At 35.9% G+C, this 26,665-nt stretch overlaps 1 protein-coding gene across 1 annotated transcript; it reads left to right on the top strand.

Annotated features, from left to right (window-relative positions):
• The first annotated feature begins 1,831 nt into the window (after positions 1 to 1,831).
• On the top strand, positions 1,832 to 22,209 carry LOC127804075 (outer envelope protein 61). Its single transcript, XM_052340804.1, has 11 exons — positions 1,832 to 2,297; positions 3,049 to 3,279; positions 5,148 to 5,204; positions 5,338 to 5,466; positions 13,413 to 13,490; positions 13,609 to 13,679; positions 14,117 to 14,166; positions 14,284 to 14,482; positions 17,556 to 18,126; positions 18,518 to 18,661; positions 21,615 to 22,209. Exons 1-11 carry the CDS (start codon positions 2,202 to 2,204, stop codon positions 21,759 to 21,761), a joined length of 1,773 nt encoding a protein of 590 aa, XP_052196764.1. The 5' UTR covers positions 1,832 to 2,201; the 3' UTR covers positions 21,762 to 22,209.
• Positions 22,210 to 26,665: the final 4,456 nt, after the last annotated feature.

The following is a 26,665-nucleotide window of genomic DNA, read 5'->3' as shown; positions in this document are numbered from 1 at the left end:
TCACCATCTTGCTTTCTCTTTTGGCCCAAATAAGGACTTTGGTCTACATTTATGCTCAAAATTATATTTTTTTAGAAACTAAAATTTCTTAATTAACTAAGGGCACAAAAATAATCTAAAAATGATTTTTACAACAATCTTAATTTTGTACAAAAGATATGATCAATTTAGTAGGATTAGGCAACATGGTCAATCTGCAGAAATAACTAACTTTGAGTCAAGTTCGAGGAGATCAAACCTTAATAAAATCAATTGAATTTTGGATATATTATAACTAATCAAATGAGTTTTCCAATGGTGTATGACTCATGCAAAAATAGAGAAATTCGGTTACCACAATAGGAATGAAATTATGAACAATCAAATTTATAGAATTTTTAGAAGGCCCAATTGTTTTTTTTTTTTAGATGATGTTTTTACTCAAGGTCAAATTATGGGTCTTCAAATCTTTGAAAAATTTTCACATTGATAAGTATATCTTAAAAATTAAATTTTAGTAGGGTGTTGGGTTGCAACCCTCAAAAGAAAAAAAAAAAGGATAGGTCTCTTAAATTTAAAGGTGGGATGAAAATGACTCAAAAATAATATAAAAAAACAATATCACTAAGGCTCGATTTAATTACATTTAGATGCATCAAAATGCTGATTTTTACCCTAAAGTAAGATTTTATATAAATCATGAAATTTTAAAAATGAATTAAGGGTGAAACTCTCTAGTAACATTTTTCTTTATAAACGTACTTAACCAAAAGAAATGTGTTAACACATTTATTAGAAGAGCCAAGAGGGAAATAACACATTTAATAAGTGAAGTTAAATTAATTATTTAATTTTAAAATAGATTTCTCCTAATTTTTGATTCAATAACATGCTTGGGACAGCAAGGTGTGCATTGAAAATGAGAAAATCAAAAATCCAAACCAAAGTGGGGTGTTTAGTTCGATTTTTAATAAGGATCATTTTGGTTCCGGATCAACATTTCGAAAATAGAAGGAATTTTAGCTTAAGTTCAATCACGAGTGCTAAAACACAACTTGAACCAAAAACATATACCAAGCTTATAAACTAATCCAAGCCTTAATAGAACACTAATAGGCTTTTTAAAAAATATTTTTTCCCTTTTAAAATTTTTTCTTATTTTTCTCAAATATAATAATATAATATAAACTTAACCTATTGTTCAAAACCCTTAATAGAAACATAAAACCCTTACAACCTTAATTTTCTTAATGCCTCACTTTTAGTCCATCAATTTGGTCTCAATGATTTGATCTATATCTCAAATCTAAAAGCTCAAATTCTTAACTTGGATTTTAATCTCTTAATTAGATCATTGACTTCATCTTTATTTGAATCTGATCCTCATTGAGCTCAATTTTAGTATCAATTTGTTTGTTGTCATTATCATCACCCTTATTAGGCTTGCCAGAGGTAATTTTTATATTTTTTTTAAAAAAATCAAATAAAACAGTTATTGAGTATCAATTTTGATTTGATAAGTCTAAATAAATATAATAAATTAGATTTTGACAAAAATTGAACCATGCACACCTTTAATAAATAATAATCTAGAATTGAAACTAAATAGAAACTTCAATAACTCAATCAATAAAATTAAAAATTAAAGCTACAATTTAAAAATAAAAATAAAAAATGAAAATTGAGTTTTTTTTTTTATCAATCATGTTGCAAATTGCAATCAATAGCCTTACTATTTTGAAAGTCAAGACTGAGGACAATGATGTAATTTCGCGGATGCTCAGAGGCATATTCCGGACTCCTTCCTTCGCGAAGAATAGCTTTCTGTATTGGTCTGGGTGATAATATACAGCCGCCGGACGAATCAGATCCAAAACGGAGGCTGATTTCGACTTTTCCCAGAGCTACGTACAATCATGTTGACCTCCAGCCACCTGTACGCCGCCTGGAAAAATTGCAAATGTCCCTGGCAATAGCCTAATCTCAAAGCTTTCTCCAATAGGTCTATATATATATATATATATATTTTCTATAATACAAAAATCATATGATCGTCTAACGTTCGATGCTCTGAATCGATCGATCCCTCTCAAAACGTTCAAATCTTCATATTCTCTCTGTCGATTCCTCGAATCTAAACCCTAAATCTTCGCTCAAGGGTTGAGGATCGAGCGCGGGTTGTATTGCTTTCGGTTTCGAGTCGTTTTTCTTTTGTGTAGAGAATGTTCAACGGTACGATGGATCCCGAGTTGATTAGGATCGCCCAGGAGCAGATGAGTCGCATGTCGCCCGCTGATTTGACCAGAATTCAGCAACAGGTCGCCGATTTGACTTCTTTGTGGTTTCGATTCTTTTGAGCTTGTAGTTTTCAGATTTTGGGCAAAACCATGTGCAAGTTAAAGCTAATTCTAATTGAATCACACTGTAATTTCGCTGGGTACGGTGATATTTGTTGGCCTAGTGGGGGTTTTGGCTCATGATTGAAGAAAAAAATGGTCTTTCTCTTGCTTGTTTGATGGTTTTACGTGTGAGGTATGAATTTGTTTCAAATTGAAGGAAGAACTGCAAGGAAATATAAGTTTTGGTGTTGAACTTTCTGCTTGTTGCACAAAGGTTTATGAATTTTATAGCCAACATTAGGTACCCATTCTGGCATTCTGCAAAGACTAAATCATGTTCTGTATTGGACTTAAAAATACTTTTCAGATAGGCACAAGTATAGTGACCTAAACTCAGAAAATTGGGCAGTTTGAGTTGGACAAAATGGCCTACAATTCGTGCAGCCTTTTATTTTCCTGTAGAAAATGATTAGATGATTAGACCTCCTTTATGTGGTAAAGATTATCCCCAGGCCTTGCTAAGCCAAAATTGTCGAGGAAATTGATTCTTGAATGTTGGTTACAATTCTGTTTCCACAAGTAATATTTGCATGAGTCAGTAAAGTTTTTGCTCACTGTATGTGTTGGCCATCTTCTTTATTACAGTTAATTGGTTTTACTCAATTCCACTCATTTATTGATATTGGTTGAATAACATTGTGTTGTTTGGAATGGTCTATTGAAACTGTAGATGATGTCTAATCCGGAGTTGATGAGAATGGCTTCAGAAAGCATGAAAAACATAAGGGCTGAAGACCTGAGGAATGCTGCTGACCAGTTGAAGCATACACGTCCAGAAGAGATGGCTGATATTGCCGAGAAGATGGCTAACACAAGCCCTGAAGAGATAGCCACAATGCGTGCGCATGTTGATGCACAGGCGACTTATGAATTAAATGCAGCTGAGATGCTGAAGAAACAGGTACCATTGTCTTCTAACTAATGACTTCAAATCCATTTTGTTTCTCTCCCAAAAAATTTCTCTGTTGATGTTCCTTCACTGTGATAAAAAGAAAACCATTACTATAGCAGCCCTCTTATAGCGATGGATTTTGTTATGTTTGGCATTCAAGTAAATTTCTCCACATTTTATCTTTTGAACTTGCCACTGTTGCCTGTGTCTATGTGTTTCTGTTTCAGTTGATTTTAGAATAGGGGCATGTTTTCTGCAGTGCCAGATATTGTGTAACTTGTCTTACAGATGAGATTTCCAATCATCTTGTGTTGTTATATTCTGGCAAGGGACTTTGTAAGTCCAGTAACCTTACTTGTTTTATGGACGAATTTGAAGTTTAAAGTCTAGGGTGCAATAGTATGAACTTGAAAGATTGACTAGCATAGATAACTTAAGTTTGACAAGTGTCCTATTAGCAAATTCATCATAGTTTCGTTTGACAAAGACATTAAGAAATTTCACCATGATGGAAGATATAAATTCACTAATCAGGTAAGTAGAATTTTGGGATAAAATATTGTTAGAGTAGGATTTGGAATTTTCATTTCTCACCTTAGCATATATCCATTCTGTCTTTTAGAACCAAAAAGTATATATATTGGTAAATTAGTTTATCAAGTGCATGAAATAAAAAAATAACAGAGAAATGTTTAGCAAATTTGTGAGATCTCTGAAGTCTGGATGCTTGTAAATAAGAAGGTTTTGCGTTGTTCGCATCAAACATTCGTCGGGCACACCCCAACTCAAGTCCAAGTGTTTGTATACTGTTAGCTTTAAACTGTTAATACAAATTATAAACTTATGTGTGCCTGTCGTTATAACCTGTGTCTAACCTGTGTCTATCACTTAAATATACATGAATCAAATGACAGTTTTAAAGACGTCATTCTGTAATTTTTGAAATTTTGATACCAAAATTTTTAATTTGTTTATGAATTAAGACAAATTTGGATTTTTGGTCAATCTTATTTCTCAATGTGTAGAATGTTGTCATGAACCTAGGGTTCATAACAGGGTTGGAATTGGCAATCGGAAGGGTCTGATTGAATAGAACTGAAACAGAATAATTCAAGAGGGAAATGGTGCAGAAATGGGGGGAAGAAATTAGAGAGAAATGAGGGATAGCAATAGAGAGAAACAAGATGGAGATTTGAGAGAATTGTAGAGAGAGAAATGAGATCTTTGTTTATCAATTCAAGCATGGTCCCCAATCTCTTACAAGTAACCTTTATATAGGCCTTAGCTAGCTGTTAACTGATTCCTAACAGCATCCTAACAGCACCCGTGTGCTTCTAACAACTTGTAAAAATATTCTAACAGACCATTGCGATCCTATTACAATGATGTCCTTTTATTGTTTCTTGGGTCATGACAAATGTGAAAGGAAAACAAGAACTCATTATGGTCTCTTTGCCAAGAGGTCCCTAGTGACAACCAGTGGAGCAACCCATCTGCTACTGTAGGGTGACAAAATAAAGTCTTTTTATTACATGCAGTATATATATATATATATATATATTCATCAGTTGTTGTGTGCATGTAGTGTAATGCTTTGATTGTTTGAAGATTGTTATATTAATGTGTCTGTATCGTGTCATGTCACATCCATGTCTTGTGTCTGTGACTCTGTATCTGTACCCATTCTTCTTATATAATTGTAGAATATTTTCTTTTTATCTTTGATAAAGCATTATTGCTTTTCAAACCCTAACCACCTTTATATCTTCCCTTGAAATATTTGTCATTATTTATTATTGTGGTTATTGGAAAATAATCCATTGAAGAGATGCATTGCCATCTATCAAGTGGTTATGGATTCATTTTCATTGTTGTAGGGAAATGAACTTCACAACCAGGGCAATTATCACAATGCATTGCAGAAATACTTGCTTGTAAGTGTAGCATTTGTGTCCATTTCCATTTGTGTATTTTATGTGTTGGTTTAGGGCCTGCTTCTCGAAGTTCAACTAGAATGAATTCTTATTTCATCCTGTCTCCCACTTGCTTTATTGCCAACCATTTTAGGCAAAGAAGAACCTGAAAGGAGTTCTATCCTCTAAAGGCAAGAGCCTATTGTTGGTATGCTCGCTTAACATGATGTCATGTTACTTGAAAACAAGGCAGTATGATGAATGCATAAAAGAAGGCACTGAGGTATGGCAAGTCTTTTGTCACTGTGTTTCACTTTGAACTTGATTAAATTTGTCATATCAAGATGTGATTATTTTATTCCTTTAAAGGTAAATTCTAGTGAGGAAAGTTGCTGGCCTAGGTACTACTACCCAAGGAGAGGTGTGGGCTTTGTTTGGAAAAGTTTTAACTCAAAAGTCACATGAAAAAGTCAGTAATGCCTGGGTTTAGACATACAAGATAAGATGCGTAAGTTATTTAATGCAAACTTAAACCAGAAATTTGTCCCAAAAACCTTTGGAGAAACATACCCTCAAAACAGCCACTGACGTGGGTATGAGAATTTCTCAACTCTCTTCAAATGATTCTTTCAAATCACTCACAATCACTGATATCTTGCTAACTCTCTTACAAATAAATTGTACAATTAAATGTTGACACTCAAGCAATAATAACACCTAAAAAGCTTAACCACTGAAGAGAAATGAATAACTAGGATTGGGCCTTTGGTCCATTGAAAGTTTATCTTGTGACAGGTGAATGTTTTCACAATTCTGTAGCCTGGAGCTTAATCTTAGTGTTGGAATGCATCTAATGCAAAAAAATATATAAAAAACAAAATAAAATAAAAACTTTTTGGAAAAGCCACTTCCAGTGCACTTTTTCAGGTCTTGGGAGCTCATAATGAACTCTCTTTTGACTGTTGAGTCAATAACAAGAAGTCTTCTAAAGGAATTTGAACTCTTATAATTTTGATCAGTTCTGGATCTTGGAGGAGTTAATAGACGGGTTGTGCCAGACAACAAAATTCTAAGGTGCTGGTGTTTGGGTTTGACTTCAGAAAGTGGAGTTTGATAGTTATGTCCTATTCTGCTTTCAGTTTCATTCAAAACTATATCAGGCCCAATGATCAGTTAATAAAGCATTATTAAGCTCGAAATCACTTGCATTTTAAGTTTATATTTGTCTTTTAACTTCGAGAAAGGGAAAGTGTAGAATTTCAAAATATAAGGCTTTGTGATCTCATGGCATCTTTTGAAGTTTTACCTTTAATTACGTATGCTGTGTAATTATTTCCTTCAAAATTAATTAGAAATCAAGGTAGAAATCTTGGGGTAAAAATATCCCCTTTTGAATTCAAATTCTATATAGAGCCAACATATGAGAACATTGCAACCCTGCCTCTTTCCTGTAATGAAATCTAGGGCACGAAAGAAAAGGAAATGAGAGAGAGAGAGAGAACTTTCAATTATCGAAAAATGAATCAAAGCTTACAAATGACATCACTGCTAGTGTTTATATAGCGAGCTGAAACATAACTAAACAACATAGACAAATAACAATATAACAACCTACGCAAAATATAACTCATCAACAATTAAAAAGATCAGCCACTTAGTCGATATATGCTTCAACATTCCCCCTCAAATTAGACTCCCTGGAGTAAGCCATTTCTGAAATGTTGACAGTAGACTTAGGATTGTTCTGTGTAGAAGATAAAACTAAACCAAGCTTCTTACAAAGAAATAGAAACTGATCTCTTAACAATCCCTTAGTGAGGATATCAGCAACTTGATGAGTAGTAGGCACATACCGAATCTCAATTTCACCACTTTCAACTTTCTCTCTCACAAAATGAACATCAATCTCAATATGTTTAGTTCGAGAATGAAAAACAGGGTTCTCTACCATTCTTTTAGCAGCCAAATTATCACTCCACACAATGGATGTGGTTGAACATGCATAACCCAATTTAGATAGTAACGATTGAAGCCACAAAAGTTCAGTAACACCTAGGGCCACAACTCAATATTTAGCCTCTCCAATCGAGCTACTACATATTGCTTCTTAGAACCCCACGCAACTAAATTTGTACCCAAATATACACAAAAACCATTGGTAGATCTCCTTGTGATCTTGTAGCGAGCATGGTCTGCATTTGTGTAAACAACTAGAGACATATCCTTAGAAGATGGGGAGAACGACAAGCCTAGACCAATAGTTCCTTTAAGATACCTCAATAATCTCTTGCAAGCTGATTAGTGTTGCAGCCTAGGAGCAGACAAAAATTGGCTTAGTTTATTAACAATGAATGCTATGTTCGGTCGTGTATAAGTTAGGTATTGCAATGAGCCAATCATAGTACGATACGATACAAAGAAGGATTAGCAAACAAATCACCCTCATCAGTTAAGGAAACACCTGAAGCCACAGGTGTAGAGCAGGGTTTACAATCCTGCATAGCAGCTTTCTTTAATAAATCCATTGTGTACTTGGATTGGGTCAAGTATAAACCAATGGAATTTCTATAGCTTCAAAACCTAGAAAGTTACTAACTGGTCCAAGAGTTTTAAGAGCAAAATGCTTATCTAAATCATGAATGCAAGACTTCAAGGCAGTAGGATCAGAACCAGTCAGTAAAATGTCATCAACATAGACTAAGATAAACAACACAAACTCAATAGTGCGTTTAATTAACAATGAAGCATTCGAAGTGGCTCTAGAAAAACCCTAGCTCTGTAAAGCAGTTCTTAGCTTTATATACCAGGCACGAGAAGATTGTTTAAGTCCATAAAGAGACTTTCGTAGCTTGCAAACATGTGTGGGAAACTTAGAATCAACAAATCCCGCAGGTTGAGTCATAAACACATCTTCAGTGAGATCTTCATTCAAAAAGGCATTGTTAATGTCAATTTGTTGAATCTCCCAACTAAAAGAGACTGCTAAAGAGAATAGAACATGAATGGCAGGAACTTTAACTGACGCAGCGTGTAGTGAGAGTGTGAAGAAAACACACCAAAATAAACCCTTGAAAGAATAAACTTCAATGGCTGAAGCTTGGCTTTCAAGAAGATGCAAAAACAAGATTTGTTTTGCTAAGAAAACCCAAATAGGTTGCTAAAATTTGTATTGAAAAACTTGATTACAAACTCTAGATCCTAGGCATATTTATAGTATTTGGCTAATCCAAATCCATCTAATATTTGTAAACAAAATTCAATTAAAATCCTAATAAAAATAAATCCTAAATAAAATTCAATTAGAATCCTAATAAAAATAAAACCTTAATCAAACATGAAATAAAATCCTAAATTAAGTAGAAACATGAAATAGAATCTCAAATCAAGTAGAATCCTAAAACATATGAAGTATTTAAATACTATTCTGTAGGGGTGTCAAAAAGTATTTGAAAACCGGTGAACCGGACCAAATCGAACCTAACCGTGCCTTTTGGATTGATTCTATGGTTCAAAGGTTAGGTTCTGGTTCTAAAAAATTAAGAATCGATATATTTGGTTTGGTTACTGGTTTTTTTTCTTCAAACCGTGGTTCGAGCCGAACCAGAACCGATATTATATTTGTATATATATTATAATTTTTTGGGTATATATATATACACACATACGCAAATCGATTAGAAGAAACACCACCATCCTTGGATAGCGAAGTAATGCCTGAGCTCTTGGGACTGGAAAATACCCCGGTATGAGTCGACAACCTTGGAGTTTCTGTCATGTTAGCAGCATAAACCAGACTTGAGTTTGCAAATGTGGAGGTTGTTGGGACAACATAATGTTCGAGATCAACCTCCAAACTCATCGAAAATCCATTCTTTAGTTTATACTCATCGTTTCCCCAATGATTGTGTTGTTGCACATTCCTCCTAACCCCTCTACCACTAGGGTTGGCTATCATACGACCAAGATCATCCTCATCATCGCTATCATCCATCATTGGTCTTTTAGGATTAATGAGGACATGATTAATGGCTGGTCTTCCCGGTTTAACATAGCTGACTTGATTCACACCATTAGTCTGGTTTCGATTATCCTTAACTCGTTGTAAAACTCTCAATTGGTTGCGGATTCACTCCAATTACTACTGCATTGTACGAGTTATTTCCCGTTGTTCTTCTGCAACCCCCGATCACCATCATGAGGCTAGTTGCTACCGTTACTTTCAAGATTGACCATCTGATTAGTTGATGAACCGCTTTGATACCACTTGACGCAGCGTGTAGTGTGGGTGTGAAAAAAACACATCAAAATAAACCCTTGAAAGAACAAACTTCAATGGCCGAAGTTTGGCTTTCAAGAAGACGCAAAAACAATACTTGTTTTGCTAAGAAAACCTAAATAGGTTGCTGAAATTTGTATTGAAAAACTTGATTACAATCTCTAGATCTTAGGCATATTTATAGTATTTGGCTAATCCAAATCCATTTAATATTTTTAGTCAAAATCCAACTAAAATCCTAATTGAAATAAATTCTAAATAAAATTCAACTAGAATCCTAATAAAAATAAAACTCTATTCAAATATGAAATAAAATCCTAAATCAAGTGGAAATATGAAATAGAATCCTGAATCAAGTAGAATCCTAAAACATATGAAGTATTTAAATACTATTCTGGCGCTACTGTTTCGACGATACTTGTTCCAGTGTGGTCGGGTCAGTCTTGGGCCGAGTCTTAATCAGTGACTGCATCATTAACTGTGGGACTAAAGGTGTCTGCATAATCTACACCCGGATTTTGAAGAAAGCCTTTTGCAACAAGTTTGGCCTTGTGTCTAAGAACAGTCCCATTAGAATTATACTTGACCTTGAAAACCCACTTACAACCAATCAAATTTATCAAGAGAAAACGGGACAAGATCCCATGTATGTGTACGCTACAAAGCTGAAAATTCCTCTTCCATGACTTTAACCCATCATGAGTTTAAAAGAGCTTCATGAACTGAGTTTGGTTCTAAAGAACTTACTAAAGCATGAGGTGAAGAGGTCATTAACCGTTTAGATTTAGATCTTGTAATCATTGGATGAATAGAAGGTGCTGGTGTAGTAAGAGGTTTAGAGACAGGCTTTGTAGGTGCAGGAGATGGAGAATTAGACAGCTGAACAAATGAAGGATGGGCAGAAGATAGAGGATTAGAAGGCTGAACAAAAGAAGAATGTGAGGAATTTTTGATAGGAGCTAAAGGTGGTGTTACTTGGGAACAATGAGAAGGAAAAGATTGGAAGAAAGAGGTTGATAACCCATTAGTTAACATCCCAATAGTATCTGATGGGTATGAATGAGAAGGAAACATAACAGCAAATGGAAATTCATTAGGATTGAATTGAACATGTCTCGATACATACAACTTTCCTGATGGATGCAAACACTTGTAACCAGCTTGAGTTTGGCTATATCCAATGAATACACATTTTGTGGAATGACAATCAAATTTGTGCTTATTGTAGGGTCTAAGATAGGGAAAACAAGCACATCCAAAAGGTTGGAGGTATAGGTAATTAGCTGGCTGATGATATAGAAGATCAAATGGAGTATTTAATTTGAGAGGAGTTGCAGTTAACAAATTTTTAGTGTGAACAACAGTAAGAAAAGCCTCTATCCAGAATTTCAAAGGCATGTTTGCATGAGCTAATAGAGTTAAACCCATTTCCGCAATATGTCTGTGTTCTCTCTTGGCCACTCCATTTTGTTGGTGAATATAAGGACATGTAAAGTGATGTTGTATCCCATGGCTACAAAGGTAGGGCAAAAAGGCTTTAAACTCCCCTCCATTTTCAGTTTGAATTGCTTTCAGTTTAGCTTAAAACTGAAGTTCAACAAATTTGTTAAAAACAATAAAGGTTGAGAGGGCATCAGATTTGAGTTTCAAAGGATATAACCAAGTATAACGTGTATATGCATCTACAAATATGATATAGTATCTATATCCTGCAACTTACACAACTGGTGAGGGTCTCCATAAATCAGAATATATCAACTCCAATGGTTTTGTGCATTTGATTGGACAATCAGCAAAATGAAGTTGATGCAATTTACCCAATTTACGAGAGTCACAGAAAGAAAGTTCAGACCTTGAAAAGGGAATTTGAATTTTATTCAATATACTTTTTAGTACATTTGATGAGGACCTAATCGAGCATGCCATTGTTGGCAAACATTCTAACTTTTAGCTACATTAGCACTCACTGACAGTCCATAACCAAATGAAGACTGTTTATTACAATTATTCAAAGACAAATTCTGTCTATTATTTTGGTTCAAATACAAATCAGGTCTAGAAGAAAAAGGCTTAACAGGCTGCTTGATAGGATGAACAGAAGAGTTGGAAGCAGCATGAGCAAATGTTGGGATCCATTGATAGAGTCCATCCTTAAGTTGTCCCTGGAGTAACACCTGCCCTGAACTCTTGTCCTTTATCAAATAAGAATCAGCATAAAATTCAGCAACAACATTGTGATCACGAGTAAAAAAGAAAGCCATGTAAGCTCTAGGAAGCTCCTTGAACTAAACCTATCTCACTCATGTAAGGTCCATTAGACTAAGGGAAGCCATGTAAGCTCTACGATCATTCTAAATAACTCCATTAGATCTACTAAAACTTTGATTTGAATTAGTTCTCTGGAAGTTTCTATCATACCGGTGATAACACCTATTAGAAAAATGCCTTGGTTTGCCACATAATTGGCAATAAAACTTCCGACCAGAGGCTCTACCTCAATCTCTACCACCACCTCGATTCCCATGACCACCATAACCACCACCTCTATTATCATTAGTGTTACTGGAATTACCAACATTCCTTGAGACTACATTTGTTGACATAGAAGAGGTCATAACCGATTCAAATTGACCAGATGATGTTGGCATATTCTTAGCATTAACTCTCTATTCATGCACAACAATAGATATTGTACTTTCTCTAAGTCAATATCATCCATTTGATATGTAATCAAACTAACAGTTTCATATTCTTGATCCAAGCCATTTAAAATTGCAAGTAGGATTTCCTTATCATTCAACGGTTCACCAATTGCTGCTAAAGCATGGCCAATAGTTTTTATCTTCAGTATGTAATCATTCACCGAGAGTGATTCTTTCTTAATTTCTTGTAATTGTTGTTTTAGTTAGAAAGACTTAGCTATAGTTTGCCTTGAATAAAGACTTTCTAGAGAATTCTATACCTTAGCAGATGATTCACAATGAATCACCTGCACAAGAACATCCTTATCGATGGTGGAGAACAGCCAACCTAGTTGAAGTTGATCGACCTGAGCCAATTCAAATAGTCAGGATTTACGATTTGAGATCTAGCTTCTCCTTCTGGATCTGGCACGTACTTTAGTGGAGCTGTCAACTTATTTAGAAAGGACGTTAAATCAAAGGCTCTTAATTGTCACAAGGATCTAAGCCTTCTAGAAGATGTAATTGCTAGAGTTGAGTTTAAAAGGAATGAAACTAAAAGCTTTGGGTGTCGCTACAAAATCATACTGCGATGCAGACGACAGAGAAGAGGAAGATCGAGGTGGTGGAGAAGAAGAGGAACTGATTGTTGGATTAGACGCCATTGAAGTAGAGCGATAGAGGCTCTGATACCATGTAATGAAATCTAGGGTACGAAAGAAAAGGAAATGCGAGAGAGAGAGAACTTTCAATTATCGAAAAATGAATCAAAGCTTACAAATGACAGCACTGCTAGTGTTTATATAGCAAGCTGAAACATAACTAAACAACATGGACAAATAACAATATAACAGCTTACACAAAATATAACTCATCAACAATTAAAAAATGATCAGCCTCTTAGTTGATATATGCTTCAACATTTCCAAGATACTTGAAAATTTTCATTTTTCATCCATGCGTTTGCTATTATTAAGATCAAGTATGGAAATCTTGGATCTGCATGTTGTTTTCTAGTGGCAAATATCTTGGAGTTAAATTCCTCATTATGTACATTGTAAATTGCTTTCTTTTGATAAACCTTGCACTTTCTGCAGCTGTCAGTGCAATTGAAAAAGACTTGTGTTAAATCACCTTTTTCTGGGTTTTGGGGCCATATCATTTGTAATGTTCAGTAGCTCAGTACACTGCAGACACCCTTTTAGTAGTTCAGCCGAACTGTTCTGCATCTCTTTAATTTAAAAAACCAATTATATAGTTGTACTATTACAGGTCTTGGCACATGATGTAAAGAATCTCAAAGCTCTATACCGAAGGGGTCAAGCTTACAAAGAATCAGGACTGTTAGAAGTGAGTATCCATCATTTGTATGACATCCCCCAGTGGTTGGAGAATTCTGTGTCTTTATGTTGCATAGTTACCTGAATGTTTTCTTCAATAATCTCCTGAATTTTGTGAACTATTCTAGGATGCAGTCTCTGACTTAAGTAAAGCACATGAAATTTCCCCTGATGATGAAACAATTGCAGATGTCTTAAGGTAAATTTTAGTCAATGTGCCTAACAATTTCTCAATAGAATAATGTTACATGAAATAGTGGCCTGTTCTGTGTAACCAATATGCCAAAAGTTGCTGTAGTAGACTTTAATCAGCTCTTTGCCTTGGTTGTAAAGCAGTGAATGCATGGGCTTTTATTTGGCTAAAGAGTGAACTATTTAGCTTGTGCCCTTTTCTCTTTCAAAGACCCCTTTTTTTTTCTTTGCCAAAAATTTGTTTGGATCCATGTGCATTCAACATTTCCCGAAAATTTAGGAATTCGATATTGATCTGCAATAATTTCCTTAATCTGCATGCAGAGGGCCCTCATTTTTACAGTCATCATCTTTTCTTGTTCACTCTGTGTTAAAAACAATATTTTGATACAAGATGATAGATTTCCATTGGCCTGTTTTGATGATGATTTTTGGTGGATGTAGGGATGCTAAGGAGAGATCGATGAGAAAAGGTGGCGGCAATGCATCAAGAGGCATTTTGCTTTTCCTTCCTAAAACCTTTTCCATCAACCTTAAATTCAGATGCCTAGAGAATATCCATCTCTTTTCTCATGTAGTTTCTTTGATTTGTTTCTGTTCTTGTTTAATAGGATTGGTTATTGAAGAAATAACTGAAGAGGATGTGATTCAATCATCCGAAATTTGTGAAACTTCAAGTAAAGAATGTTCCGTACCACAAGTTCAAAATACCAGTGACTTCTCTGAGAGGCAGCCTGATGTCAAAACTAATGATCGTTTGACTAATTCAGAGGCTATCCAGGCTTTAAAAGATGACCCAGATGCTATCAGGTTTGTTTCATTTGTCAAAGAATTTTTTGAGGTATATGTGTGCATTTTTTAAGGTCTACATGTATCTGGAAGGTTACTTAAATTTACTATTACTACTTTGTGCTCGTGTCTTTCTGTTTGATATTGTTTTTTGGAGGCATGCTTAAGCATGGGCTTAAATTTTTTTGGGGGGTGGGGGGATAAAAATAATAGAAAACAGTGCTTTTTGAGGGAGAAATATGTTTCTCGTCTTTTGTCTTTTTTCTAACATCATCTTGGGAAATTTCCCTCTTTTTTATGAAGATTTTCCAGTTAACTGCATTGCAGTGACTATATCATCAACTGGATTGGTCTATGGTGCTCAACATGGAAATTGTTTAACCCTCATGAGTATCACCATGCTGGCTCAACTCTTAGCAGTTTATGCACAGTGGTGAAACATTTGATCATTGTGTGTTTCACTTGAAGTTCTAAAAGTAATGGTGGGTGATAAGTTGTAGTAACTGCTAGATTACATTGTGGTGAGACTAAACCTGAGGGGCTTGTGTGAAACCATGCAACTTGAGTAGTGGAGCAACTGTCTGAAACCCGAGTAAGTTAGTGTAGTTACACAGCTTAAGTAATGGAGCAAAGCTGTGCAACTAGAGTAGTGTCAGAGAGCTGTGTATCTGAAGCAGTGGAGCGCATTCATGTAAGTTGAATGATGCAAGTGGAGCAACTTAATTTGAGTAGTGAAGCGGCTCCATAAAACCAAACCTGATCTGTGTGTGTGTGTAATTGAACTAGCATAACTTGACTAGCACTAGCAAATATGTGTAGCCATAAATGTAGACTGACTTAACATAATGAAGTATTGGTGTGGAGCCATATGACAAGAATAATAGAGCAAAGTTGCATAACCTACTTGATGTGAGCAATCCACCTAACCAAAGTAGCATGAGTGGGGCCACTCAAATAGAGTAGCTGTCATAGTTGTCAAAGGCGTGCCTGAGGCACACCTAAGGTCAAGGCTCAAGTGAGGCGAACCGTAAGGGGCAAGACACACGCCTTTTACTCCTATGTAATCATTTTGTTGTTTTTTGATGGACTTGTTAAAATGTATCTAGTAATAACCAGAAAAAAATTCAAATAAATTTGATAAAACAAGAAAACACTTGATTATTTAGTTAAATGGTATTGGTTATTTGTTATTTATGAGTTTATAGTGTGCATTTACCTCTTTATAGGTATGTATTGAAAATAATGATGTGCAAGTATTTTTACACAAATTTTTTAAATGTGCTCCTTACATCCAAAAGGCTCGTGCCTAGGCTTCAAGCACTTTGGTGCCTCAGTTCGCCTTGAACCTTTGACAACTATGGTAACTGTGTGAAGTAACCAAACCTTAGTAGCAGGGCTGACAACTAAGGCTTACAGGGACAATTTTGGTGTTAATCTACCAAATATGAGCAGGGCTGCCAATCTAAGAAGCACAAGCAGACTTGTGCAATTAGATGAGTCACAAGGCAGGATTTTGCAACATAAACAGCAACGGGGATGAACAAAACCTGGCTTAGCATAAGTGAGTCCACGATGTCTGAATAGGGGAGTGGATCTAAAACCTACATATTGGAGGGAATGTACTTAATTATAGTCAGGGACTGAATGCACAAGCTTCTATCTTTCTTGAGTGAATCCACACAAGCACAACTAGTCATTATTGTAATTCTAGCAGGTCATCTCGATCGCACTTTATGTTAGTGAAACCCAATTGATTGGTTTGTGTTGTTTATTTACTTTTGCATAACAAATATAGCTTCTCCTATATGCATCTTAAGAGCATCCTGATGGCTCCCATATTTAGTGCCTCCAACATCTCTAACCTAGGCCCACCTAGGAAGAGGCTGGGTGATATAGGATGGAGAAGTAGAAATTGAAATTAGTATTGCTTATTTTATTTCTTTTGTTTTCTAGAGTTAGTAGATTCCATTAATTAGAGAAAGGATTATGGTTATTAGTTGCCTATATATAATAGTTTAGGATGTAATTGAAGGCAGCTTTTAATCATTGATATTGTTAAGATATTTGAGTTGAGTTTATTGATTGAATATTTAGTTTTTTCTTGAAGGGATCAAGTGCCACTCCTTCCTTATAAACATGGTTCACTCTAATGAGATTTTAGGCCACAACTTATGACCACTATCCTTGGAGATTGACTATCTGACTTGATCCCTCCGCTATAAATATAAAATTCAGACCTTTTCCATTTCTGTTTCTTTTACTCACCCCTCAACTGCCTTAACTCTCTCTCTCTCTGATCTGATAGTTCCTGCTAGCTCAACCCCACCACCATAATTCCCAAAAGACTGTCAATTGGACTCGGCCTTATGCTTACTAATGGTTAAATAGAAAAAAAAGGTTATGAAAATTAATTTTAATAGTAATGGAATGGTGGAATTTCAACTCGATAAAATTTCATGAAATATTCTGTGCAGAGATTTAATAGCTGACCATGGGATGTGCGAGCTATTAGGGTTCTCTTTTCAAACCCACTTCAGTGGGAAAAAAAAGGCTAGACATATATGGGCACACTTTTGTTCAGAAAGTGTATATTGGCACACATTGACAAAGTGAGGGAGATGACTAATTTAGTATAGCACTATTACATCAATGTTAAGTGCTGAAACATATTCTAATAAATTTGGAGTATGCTGAGTTTATGTACCCATGTATAAGAAAATTTCCATTTGACAGTTTTATGAACATCTCATTCTCACTGTTAATTTGTGAAACTGAAAGAGAAGTCCTCTACCATATTCTGAAGTAGGATTAGGATCAGAGTACTACCATGGAGTGCCTGCAATTTTAAGGAGATTTTTATTTTTATAATCAAACTTTAGCTTGATTTTAAGAGGTGATAGTAAGAGCTATGTCACTATTCCAACTTGGATCCTTTAGAAAGATAAAATATTCGATTTTTCAGCAATTTCTCTGTCCTGTCTCTATTTTAATTTTGCAGCTATATTTTTTTGACCTTCCTGTTTGCTGTCTTTGTCCCTGCATTCTATTCAGTGCAATTTTATTAATTCTGATCATCCATACTCTCATCTGATAGATCCTTCCAGAACTTCGTGTCTCGTGCTGATCCTGAGACTCTGGCTGCTATAAGTGGTGGAAGGGCTGACGCGGTGTCTCCTGATATGATTAAGACTGCCTCAAATATGATTAACACGATGTCTCCTGAAGAACTTCAAAGAATGCTCCAGTTGGCTTCTTCCTTTCAGGGGGAGAACCCATTTCTTAAGACAGGCTCTTCAGATTCAGATTTCAATAGCTTCAGAGGTGGGCAAATTCCCCCTGATGTGACACCTGATATGCTCAAAATGGCAAGTGACATGATGAGTAAGATGCCAGCAGAAGGGCTACAAAAAATGTTTGAAAAGGCATCTTCTTTAAAAGGCAAGGACTCAATGTCTACAGTAACAGGTAATGGATCCAGATCAGATTCTGGATCAAGACCTGCTGAAGCTCATGAAAGCTTTGCTGCTAGGAGAGATGTTGGTCAAAGTAGTTCATCTAATGCATTTCAAAGTTCAAGAGGTACTCCTCAATCAAGCTTCCCCAACTCAACTTCTGAATTGCAAGAACAAATGAAAAACCAATTGAACGATCCAGCAATGCGGCAGGTATTTGGTTCGATTTTGGACATATTGTGTTACTGAAATCTTTCTGGTGCATTCATTTCAATTTATTAGAAACAAACTTTGTGCCCAGTGATTAGAATGTTTTTGGTGTGTACTTGTAGAGCAAACCATAATTAGAAACTTATATGTGATTCATATTTCATCACATATGTTGATGCCCTACAATGATTTTTTACTTTTTATGTTGAGACCATTGTTTAAGGATGACTCTAATTTGCTTTACAATGTGCCATATGTAGAATGGATGTGATTGTGCTTTCATTTGTCATGTCATTTGTGGTGAAATGGTCTTTATGTAAATTTTTGTTTGATAAGTAAATGTGGATGTCTCCTTACAAGCTTATGCAAATGTTTACTGGTTGCAAATTGGCAGATGTTCTCATCTATGATTAAAAACATGAACCCAGAAATGATGGCTAACATGAGCGAACAATTTGGAGTTAAGCTTTCACGAGAGGATGCAGAAAAAGCTCAACAAGCCATGTCATCCTTGTCACCGGATGACTTGGATAAAATGGTACCTTCTTACCCAAATTATACTTTATGTGACTTCAATGATAATATATACTTTTGCTGTCATCTTAATACAATTCAGGCACACTTTTGAAAAATAGAAAATTTTAGTTCATTTACGTACAATTCTAATAGCCACTTGAAAAGTTGTTGTCCTTAAGACCACCACACACTCTCAGCAAACTATCCCTCAAGAACTCACTGATTATACCTCAAAATCTAGACACACAACACTCGATAGAACATACAAGAATAAGAATAGAAAACAGCAATAAAACACAACAAGATACACCAGATTTTATCCTGGTTCAGTCTCATAAATGAGACCTACATCCAGACTGCCTTAGGCCCATGAAATCTCCACTATCTTGAAAACCTTACAGCAATTACATGTACCAGGAAACCCTCTCTTTCCCTCAGTCTAAAACCCTAGACTAAATAGAGAAGAAAACCCCAAGAGAAATATAGAATAACCCTTTCTCTCGGCCTAGTACATCCGCTCAATCCCTCACAAGATAACCCAGAGTTCTCACACCATTTCCGAGCCCCCCCAGCCCCTATTTATAGATCATAGAGGCGGGCAAGGCAGTTACAACCAACTGCCCTACCTGACCGAAAAATAACTAACTTTCGGTCAGCTATAAACAACAAGGGAAAACCTATTACATCAAGTAAAATATGCTAACAGAATTATTCAAGAGAAAACTAAGTACATAAACTAATCTAAGGCAAATGTCTTCACAAAAGTGATGATTTTATATTCAGTTTTCCCCATTTAACATGAGATAAGACTTGATGCATTTAGTGATATGTTCTTTTAATCTAATTTCATATCTTATCTGCCATCAATACTTATTCAGATTCTGAACTATGTCATTTTTTTTCATGATCGATCAATTATGCTGCTTTTATGTTATATTGTCGATAAACTGATTGTGCCTTTGAAAGGACAATTCTGCAAAATTGCCAAGTCCAGGAATTATTGTCTGGGAAAAAAATATAAGAAATGTTTAAATTATCTTTTTCTGCCTAGGGTTTCTGATATTATTTGAAATTACATGTAGTACTCCGTCGACCTGTCTCAGGTTGTATTTTCATTAGGAAATGGACAGGTATAGACAAAAAGGACAGCGTTTTTTTGTTTTTTTTTTGTTTTTGGTTAAGTCTTTTGCGTCAAGAAACAGAAGAGAAAGATAAACAGAGAATTCTTTAAATATTTTGGGACGAGAAAAAGAAGAGAAAACATAAACAGAGGATTCTTTTTCCATTTTTTTTCTCCCTAAATTTTGAAGTCTGAAACAATCAATCTACTGATTTCTTTTTTTATTGCTAAACCCTAAATTAAAATAGAGGAAATGGAAAAGACTCCATTGAATCTTGGTGCCCTTAGGACTATAGTTCATTGTCTCTTGCCAAAACTTAAAATTTTTTGCCTTCTCTGCTGGCAAAATTATTTCAGACGGGTAAGCTAATAGCATTATTGGTGGCATTTCTATGGTACCATACATTCCATGGATCTCCTAATATTGAGCATTTTAGAATGATATCTTGATGTATAGGACCCACAAGTCAGTTGAGCATGCTGTATTAAAAAGTTTTATTTTGATACCCTGCTTTGCAGTCCACTCAACTCTAGACTGCTGATACTGTTAGATAAGATTATGATAGTCTAGAACACACTTGATGCACAGTTATTAGAATCAAACCTTAGATCAAATTTATAAAGGTATCAGTTCATGGCTTAGTGCTTCAATTTTTTTACTGTATAAGAAAGTACTTGATAATCTTATTAATATAACTAGTTTGTCACTTTGCTTGGCAGCTGCCTTATTAATATAACTAGTTTTGTTGTTTTGCTTGCCATCCAGCTGCCGGTAGAGCCGAGTTTCCAATCAATTGGAAGCTCCTTTTTGAGTGATTAGGATGAAAACGATTTGCAATTCTCCCTGTCCTTTATACGTCAAACTCCATCGCACCCATCTTATCTAAGAGTTTACCTCAATTTGTAGGTTCTGGAAGTAAGTGGGGTGTCACTCACTGAGAAAGAGAATATATTCTCACTTCATACATTATCATATAATGTCAACTAATGACCACACAAAAGCCTAGGCCAAACCTCTTTCTTTGTTATGTTAATTGAATAAAGAAAGAATTTGGAGGTCAAAGCTCGCTGTGTGGAATGAATGAATTTGGAATGTGGAATTCATTTGCAAATGAATTCTATGTAGAATGCATTTATTAATGAATTTCATGTTTGGTATGATAACTTGAAATATGGAATTGAATTGAATTCCACAAACCTATGTTTGGAATAAATTTAGAATAGTTTCATTTTCTTTTACTTCGTAAAATTCCCTTGATATAATTGTGAGAGAGATGAGAAAAGAAAGGTTGTTACAGGTATCAGGATATTTTTGTCTGAAAAATTTGTTTGTTTAGATGTGTGGAATTCATTTGCAAATTCCACTCATTTTTGTGGAATTTAGTTTAGTTATGTTCAATTCCATGGAATTGAATTCTTAGAATTAAAATCCACGGTTTTTTTTTTTTTAATTCCAAACATGGAAGTTTGGAATTAGAAATGAGTTTGAAAAAACTTTGTGGAATTCATTCATTCCAAGCAGGGGTTTGATTAAATCATTTAAACATGTGGATCATAGTGACTGGTTTAACAGTTTCACCTATCTGGTCCAATCTGATATCATCCGATTCTGGTAACAATGCTTTCTATACTTGAAAATCATAGTTAACTGTGTTTTCCTTGGAATTTTGGGAACTCCGTACGCATGCTTATGTTAGAACATCATGGTTAATGAAAACATATAGATGAGTTTGAGACCATAAAGCTTGATGCATGTGGCCGGAGAATCACTTTGATGTCTTTGTCTGATTGAGCTTATCATGCTGATTTTATGTCTGAATCTACATTACGGCCTTTTCTTTAAACAATATTGCAGATGCGATGGGTAGACAGAATTCAAAGAGGAGTTGAATGTGCAAGGAAGGCCAAAAATTGGCTACTGGGAAAACCCGGTATGATTTTCGCAATGCTAATGCTCATTTTAGCAATTATCCTCCATCGGCTAGGCTACATTGGAAGTTGAGGGTGGAGCCTGTACTTGAACCATGCACCTGCAGTCAAATTCAACTGACTACTGATGAGTTTTACTCCATCTAACATTCTGCTCAAAGTAATCAAACGGTACGAACACTCTGCAGAAGACCAGCACCAGATAGCTCAGTCAGTTATGCTTAGTGGGTAGAGCTGGACATCCAATATTTTCTTTTTTGCAAGTTGTAGCAGGTGATTGTTTGATTGTTTATTCGCTGATGCTCCTATAGAACAAAGTTCAGTATAGGAGTTGGGAAACTACATTTTGGAACATACATTTGACAAATCCAGCCTTTATCTTTGAAGTACATTAGATGGCCATATAATGTTGCAGTGTATTGAAATAATGCTCGTACTTAAGTGGCCCTTTATCACTTTGTTCCAAACCTTTGAAGTGACCATTTGATGGATTGAATCATGACACCTAGTTTTAAGGTTTATGTTTAATCTTACCATATTTCATACCCTTTATGTTCCAACTGTTTTTCTGTTTATTAATTTTAAAATTCTAGATTCAACTTCTAAATTTTTTTAGTTGTCACATCTAACTTATTATGTAGTTTTATTAATGGACTATCGTTTCTCTTACCTATAATTCTCATGAAATGATGACGTAACAAGTTTAAATGGACTATTTAAAGAATGAGGTGGTAAATTGTTGGTCTCATATGTATTTTCTATTTTTGGTTTGATTTTGCATAAATTTGCCAAACCCTACCATTTAGGAATTTTTTTAAAAATGTTAGATGCTAACGGCGCCAAGTGGCAACATCAAGCAAGTTGTCCCCTTATTCTTGGGATGGAATATTATTGACAAGGACATATTTTTAATTATTGAAATCAAACTATAAGTTGAATGTTAGTAATATTTAATAGTGTACCTTTTATGGAGATGATAGCAATCTAGTACATAACTAATTTTTGGCCTTCCAATTGCAATATTTAATAAAAAGGGCAAATTTATACGTTTGGCCTTCCAAATGTATAATTTTTAACAAAATAAAGTAAATTTTAAACTAGAGATCAACTACTTTTGGTATTACATGGTCATTTATGCGGTGTCGTGTCATCATATGGGTGTGTAAGATTGGCAAGTGAAACTCAATGGACTATTTGTCCATCTAATTGTATTGGATTGATTTGATTTGATTTGATTCTCAATTTTCTTGTATATATGGACACCTAAATTGGTGAGACGTTCACAATATTGGGAGAGAAGTAAAGGTGACAAGTATGGTTATGTTAACATTAATGTCAATCTAAAGTTTATATATGGACACCTAAATTGGTGAGACGTTCACAATATTGGGAGAGAAGTAAAGGTGACAAGTATGGTTATGTTAACATTAATGTCAATCTAAAGTTGAATACCAAGACGAGCTCAAAAAGAAGGCGAAAGAAGGAGACTCAGGAGATCTTTTCAACAGAGCTATCCTTGAGAAACCCTCCAATGGGCCTTTCCTAGATATTCTTAGGAGACCCTTCCCAAGAGCTTTTCTTAGGTTTTAGAGATATAGACTTCGGGGGACTCTTTGGGTTATGGCCCACTAAAAATACGTCAACTCACCTATAAAATCTTCACTTGAAAATTTAAAATGGACGATCCTCAAAGAAATGGATATTCTTCCATCTATCTAAATTCAATATCTATAAATAGGGAGTGATCGCTCTAATCAAGATAGGACAAAGAACTCTACTAGGACTACACTTCTACTGCTAATACTGCATATTCTTCTAATTAAACTAACTTAATCATCGAAGGGTCCGTGTAGGAAACACCTCGTGCACTTAAATGTCTTCTGTTTTATAGGTGGACCATACTGATCCTTTGGGTCGACCTGCCACTTGGCACTTAGCCCGATCCCTATGCTAGATCTTGGCCCAAGAGCTCGGATAATGTTTCCATCTAAGTCGAGATCCTTGCGCTAGTACGGATTTTATCAACCCTGAACAATTTGCACACTGATCCTTATTAGCTCACAATCTTCATCAAATCCAAGATCCTCGAGGATGATCCTTATCACTACTGTGCATCTCAACCTTCTATCCTCCCACGACGGCTGGCGGTACGCAAGGTATCTTCATCTCTATATAAATCAACCTGATCACAAGCCAAGGTATGCCTTACCCATACTCTGACATTCTAAATCCTCACTGACTTGAGCATTGGAGTGCTTGTAGGTGCTAGCCACCCCTCGTCGCATAGATCTCCAGATCACAACATTCCATCGCCACTGAAGTTAGTCTGATTAACCTCGTGGGGTCGAAAGGAACATTTGGTGCCTACCATGGGGGTTGATAAAACTCATCTACCCCACACGTTGAATCCCCACAATCTCCTTTACAACCCATCCATGGCCAGAACCAGAAGCCATAACAAAGGCCTCGGGTTGGAACATCTCGCTCTAGAGACTCCTCAAGTCGGCCTCAGCGTCATCACAACCCTATAAGTTGGGCCTAGATAGAGGCGCCTGACGGATGATCGACGACCGAGCTTGAGGTCCTGGATGGCCCAGACTCCTCTCGAGCAATTCTTGGCCTCTTCTGCTACAACGGGGTCTCCTCGACATCAGCTTGCTTCTTGGCCCTTTAAGAGATCGCGCCTTTCAAAGTAGTTTGAGAAGCTAAATGGGGAGCTAGCACTAGATCCTTAGTCGACACGTGGGCCTTGGACGACTGGGCACCATTCTCCAAAGTAGGGGCCTTCTCGGTGACCTTGCGTGTTGTTCGCGTATTCTTTCCCGCAAGTGAACGGAATTATAACAAGTAATATAATGATGAATAGAGTATCGTTCCCACGAGGATTAGCTTTCAATCCCTACTTTAACCACTATTAACTTTAATAAACCACACAAAATTAAAAGAATATTTAATGGAAGTTCTATATTAACTAAAACCAACTCACTAAATGGAAAACACAAAATAATTCTTTAGGTTTTAAATGTAGAAATTTAATGCACTAGGGTTCATGAATCTACCGTAGTTTTATAATTGGTTTAATCTTTCAGTGATCGGGTTTTATAATTCTTGCTTTGAGATGAAAATCGATGATCCTAAGTTAATCAAAAGCCTTTCTCGATGGTCAATTGAATCTATGCTTACATATGAGATTAATTATCTCTTATTAATCTGCAAATATACAAACATGCATTTATCCACAATGATCATCAAAATAGGATTTCACAAGGCATAACGGTATCTCTACCTATTATTGAACCTCATGTCATTTATTACCAAGTGCTAATCTATATTGAATCTCTCGAAAGCAATATAAATCACAAACACGTTCTAATGGCGGCCAAGCATCAAAACGGAATTAGTGCATAACAAACGATCAACCTGAAAGACAAGAATATAATAAAACCCAAATACTTTTAATTAAACCATCATTGAACTAAGTTTCATCAATCACCCTAGCAACAAAGTACTTAGCCTAACATAATTTCAACCAATGAAAGAATAATAAAAACAAATTTCATGATGTTGGAGAGAAGAAAGAACAGAAAAATACAACCAAAACAAAGATCTTCAAGAAAATCTCCCTCTTCTTCCTAGACTTGCCGTCTTCTCCTCCCAAAAAACTCCTAAATCTCTCAAGAATCATTCCTTATATAGTGCTTTTTAGGTCTTCAAAGTCGTGCTCCTTGAGAGAGCCCATCTCCACTTGATTTGGAAGGAAACGAGCTCAAAACGACATTTTTACGAAGCTTAGAGGACATAATGAAAATCTTGTCACGGGATTACCATAGAATGCTTTCTGCGGTAAGGTTGTGAGCCACAAAATACTTCTTCAACCATAGCTTTATCACGGAATGCTTTTCACGATAAGGCCGCGAGCCATAGAAAACAATTCTTACCACGACCCTACCACGCAATGCTTTGCGTGATAGCACTGTGAGCCGTTTCTCTTTGATTTCTAACACTTCACCAATGACGTCATTCTTTTGGCGCTTTGCAACATCATCATCCTCGACCCCGAATGGACCTTTGACCTTGCCTTTACTGCCATTTTAGCTCCAAAAATGCGACATCATCATCACTTTTTGCTTCAATTGTCTTCAACACATGCTCCACATCTACATAACCATATATAGAACCAAATCAAGTAGAAATCATGCTCATTGAATGTATAAATGCTAAGTTTATAGACCAAAATAAGTGTATAAAAGACACTTATCACGTGTTGACCCTAAGCTAGTCTTAACCTTCATTCACCTTAGCGCATGTTGCCTCACCTTTTCGGCAGTCATCTTAGGGGCCATCTCACTTGAAATAGAAAATAAGCAAGGTAAGCTACAATAAGAGTTAGCCGAAAAGGAAGGGCATGACAAAAACTAACCCATATAGGCGGCTAGACCCTCTTGGTCATTCCCATACTTGATGAGGGCCAAGCTCTTTAATACTTGGCAATCCTTGAGGAGATCCACCGTCAGCTGGTTCTCCAAGCTTAAACGTTGGTATTCCACCCTTGTGATGCAGCTCGGCTCCTTGCTCCAGCACAAGAGGAATTTGGCAATCGTTTTATTGTTCAAGAAGAAAACGAGTACATCCTTCCGAGAGGCCACTTTGAAATAGCCGACCTTGAAATTCTTATAAGAGCTGTCGAAGGCCTTCAGCAATTTCCTCCTCAGTAGCCTACTCAAAGAGACCCAACTACCCTTACTGACTCATTTTGACTGGAAAAAAGAGAAGAAGACCTATGTGCTCACTTCTTGACCTAAAAAGCTCAACAACACTTCAAAGGTCGTCACAAAGGCCCAACTGTTTGGGTGCATTGGGTCTGGGCCACATTGAACATCGCCAACACCGAGCACTGGAACTCAGTAAATGGGAGTCGAAGACAAAGACGTGTGAAAAATGTCTCGTACACAAATATTGACCCTGAGTCTACGGCCA

This window comes from Diospyros lotus, chromosome 1 (assembly GCF_014633365.1).
Source record: "Diospyros lotus cultivar Yz01 chromosome 1, ASM1463336v1, whole genome shotgun sequence".
Lineage (NCBI taxonomy): Eukaryota > Viridiplantae > Streptophyta > Magnoliopsida > Ericales > Ebenaceae > Diospyros > Diospyros lotus.
This window is presented reverse-complemented; position numbering and strand designations above follow the sequence as displayed.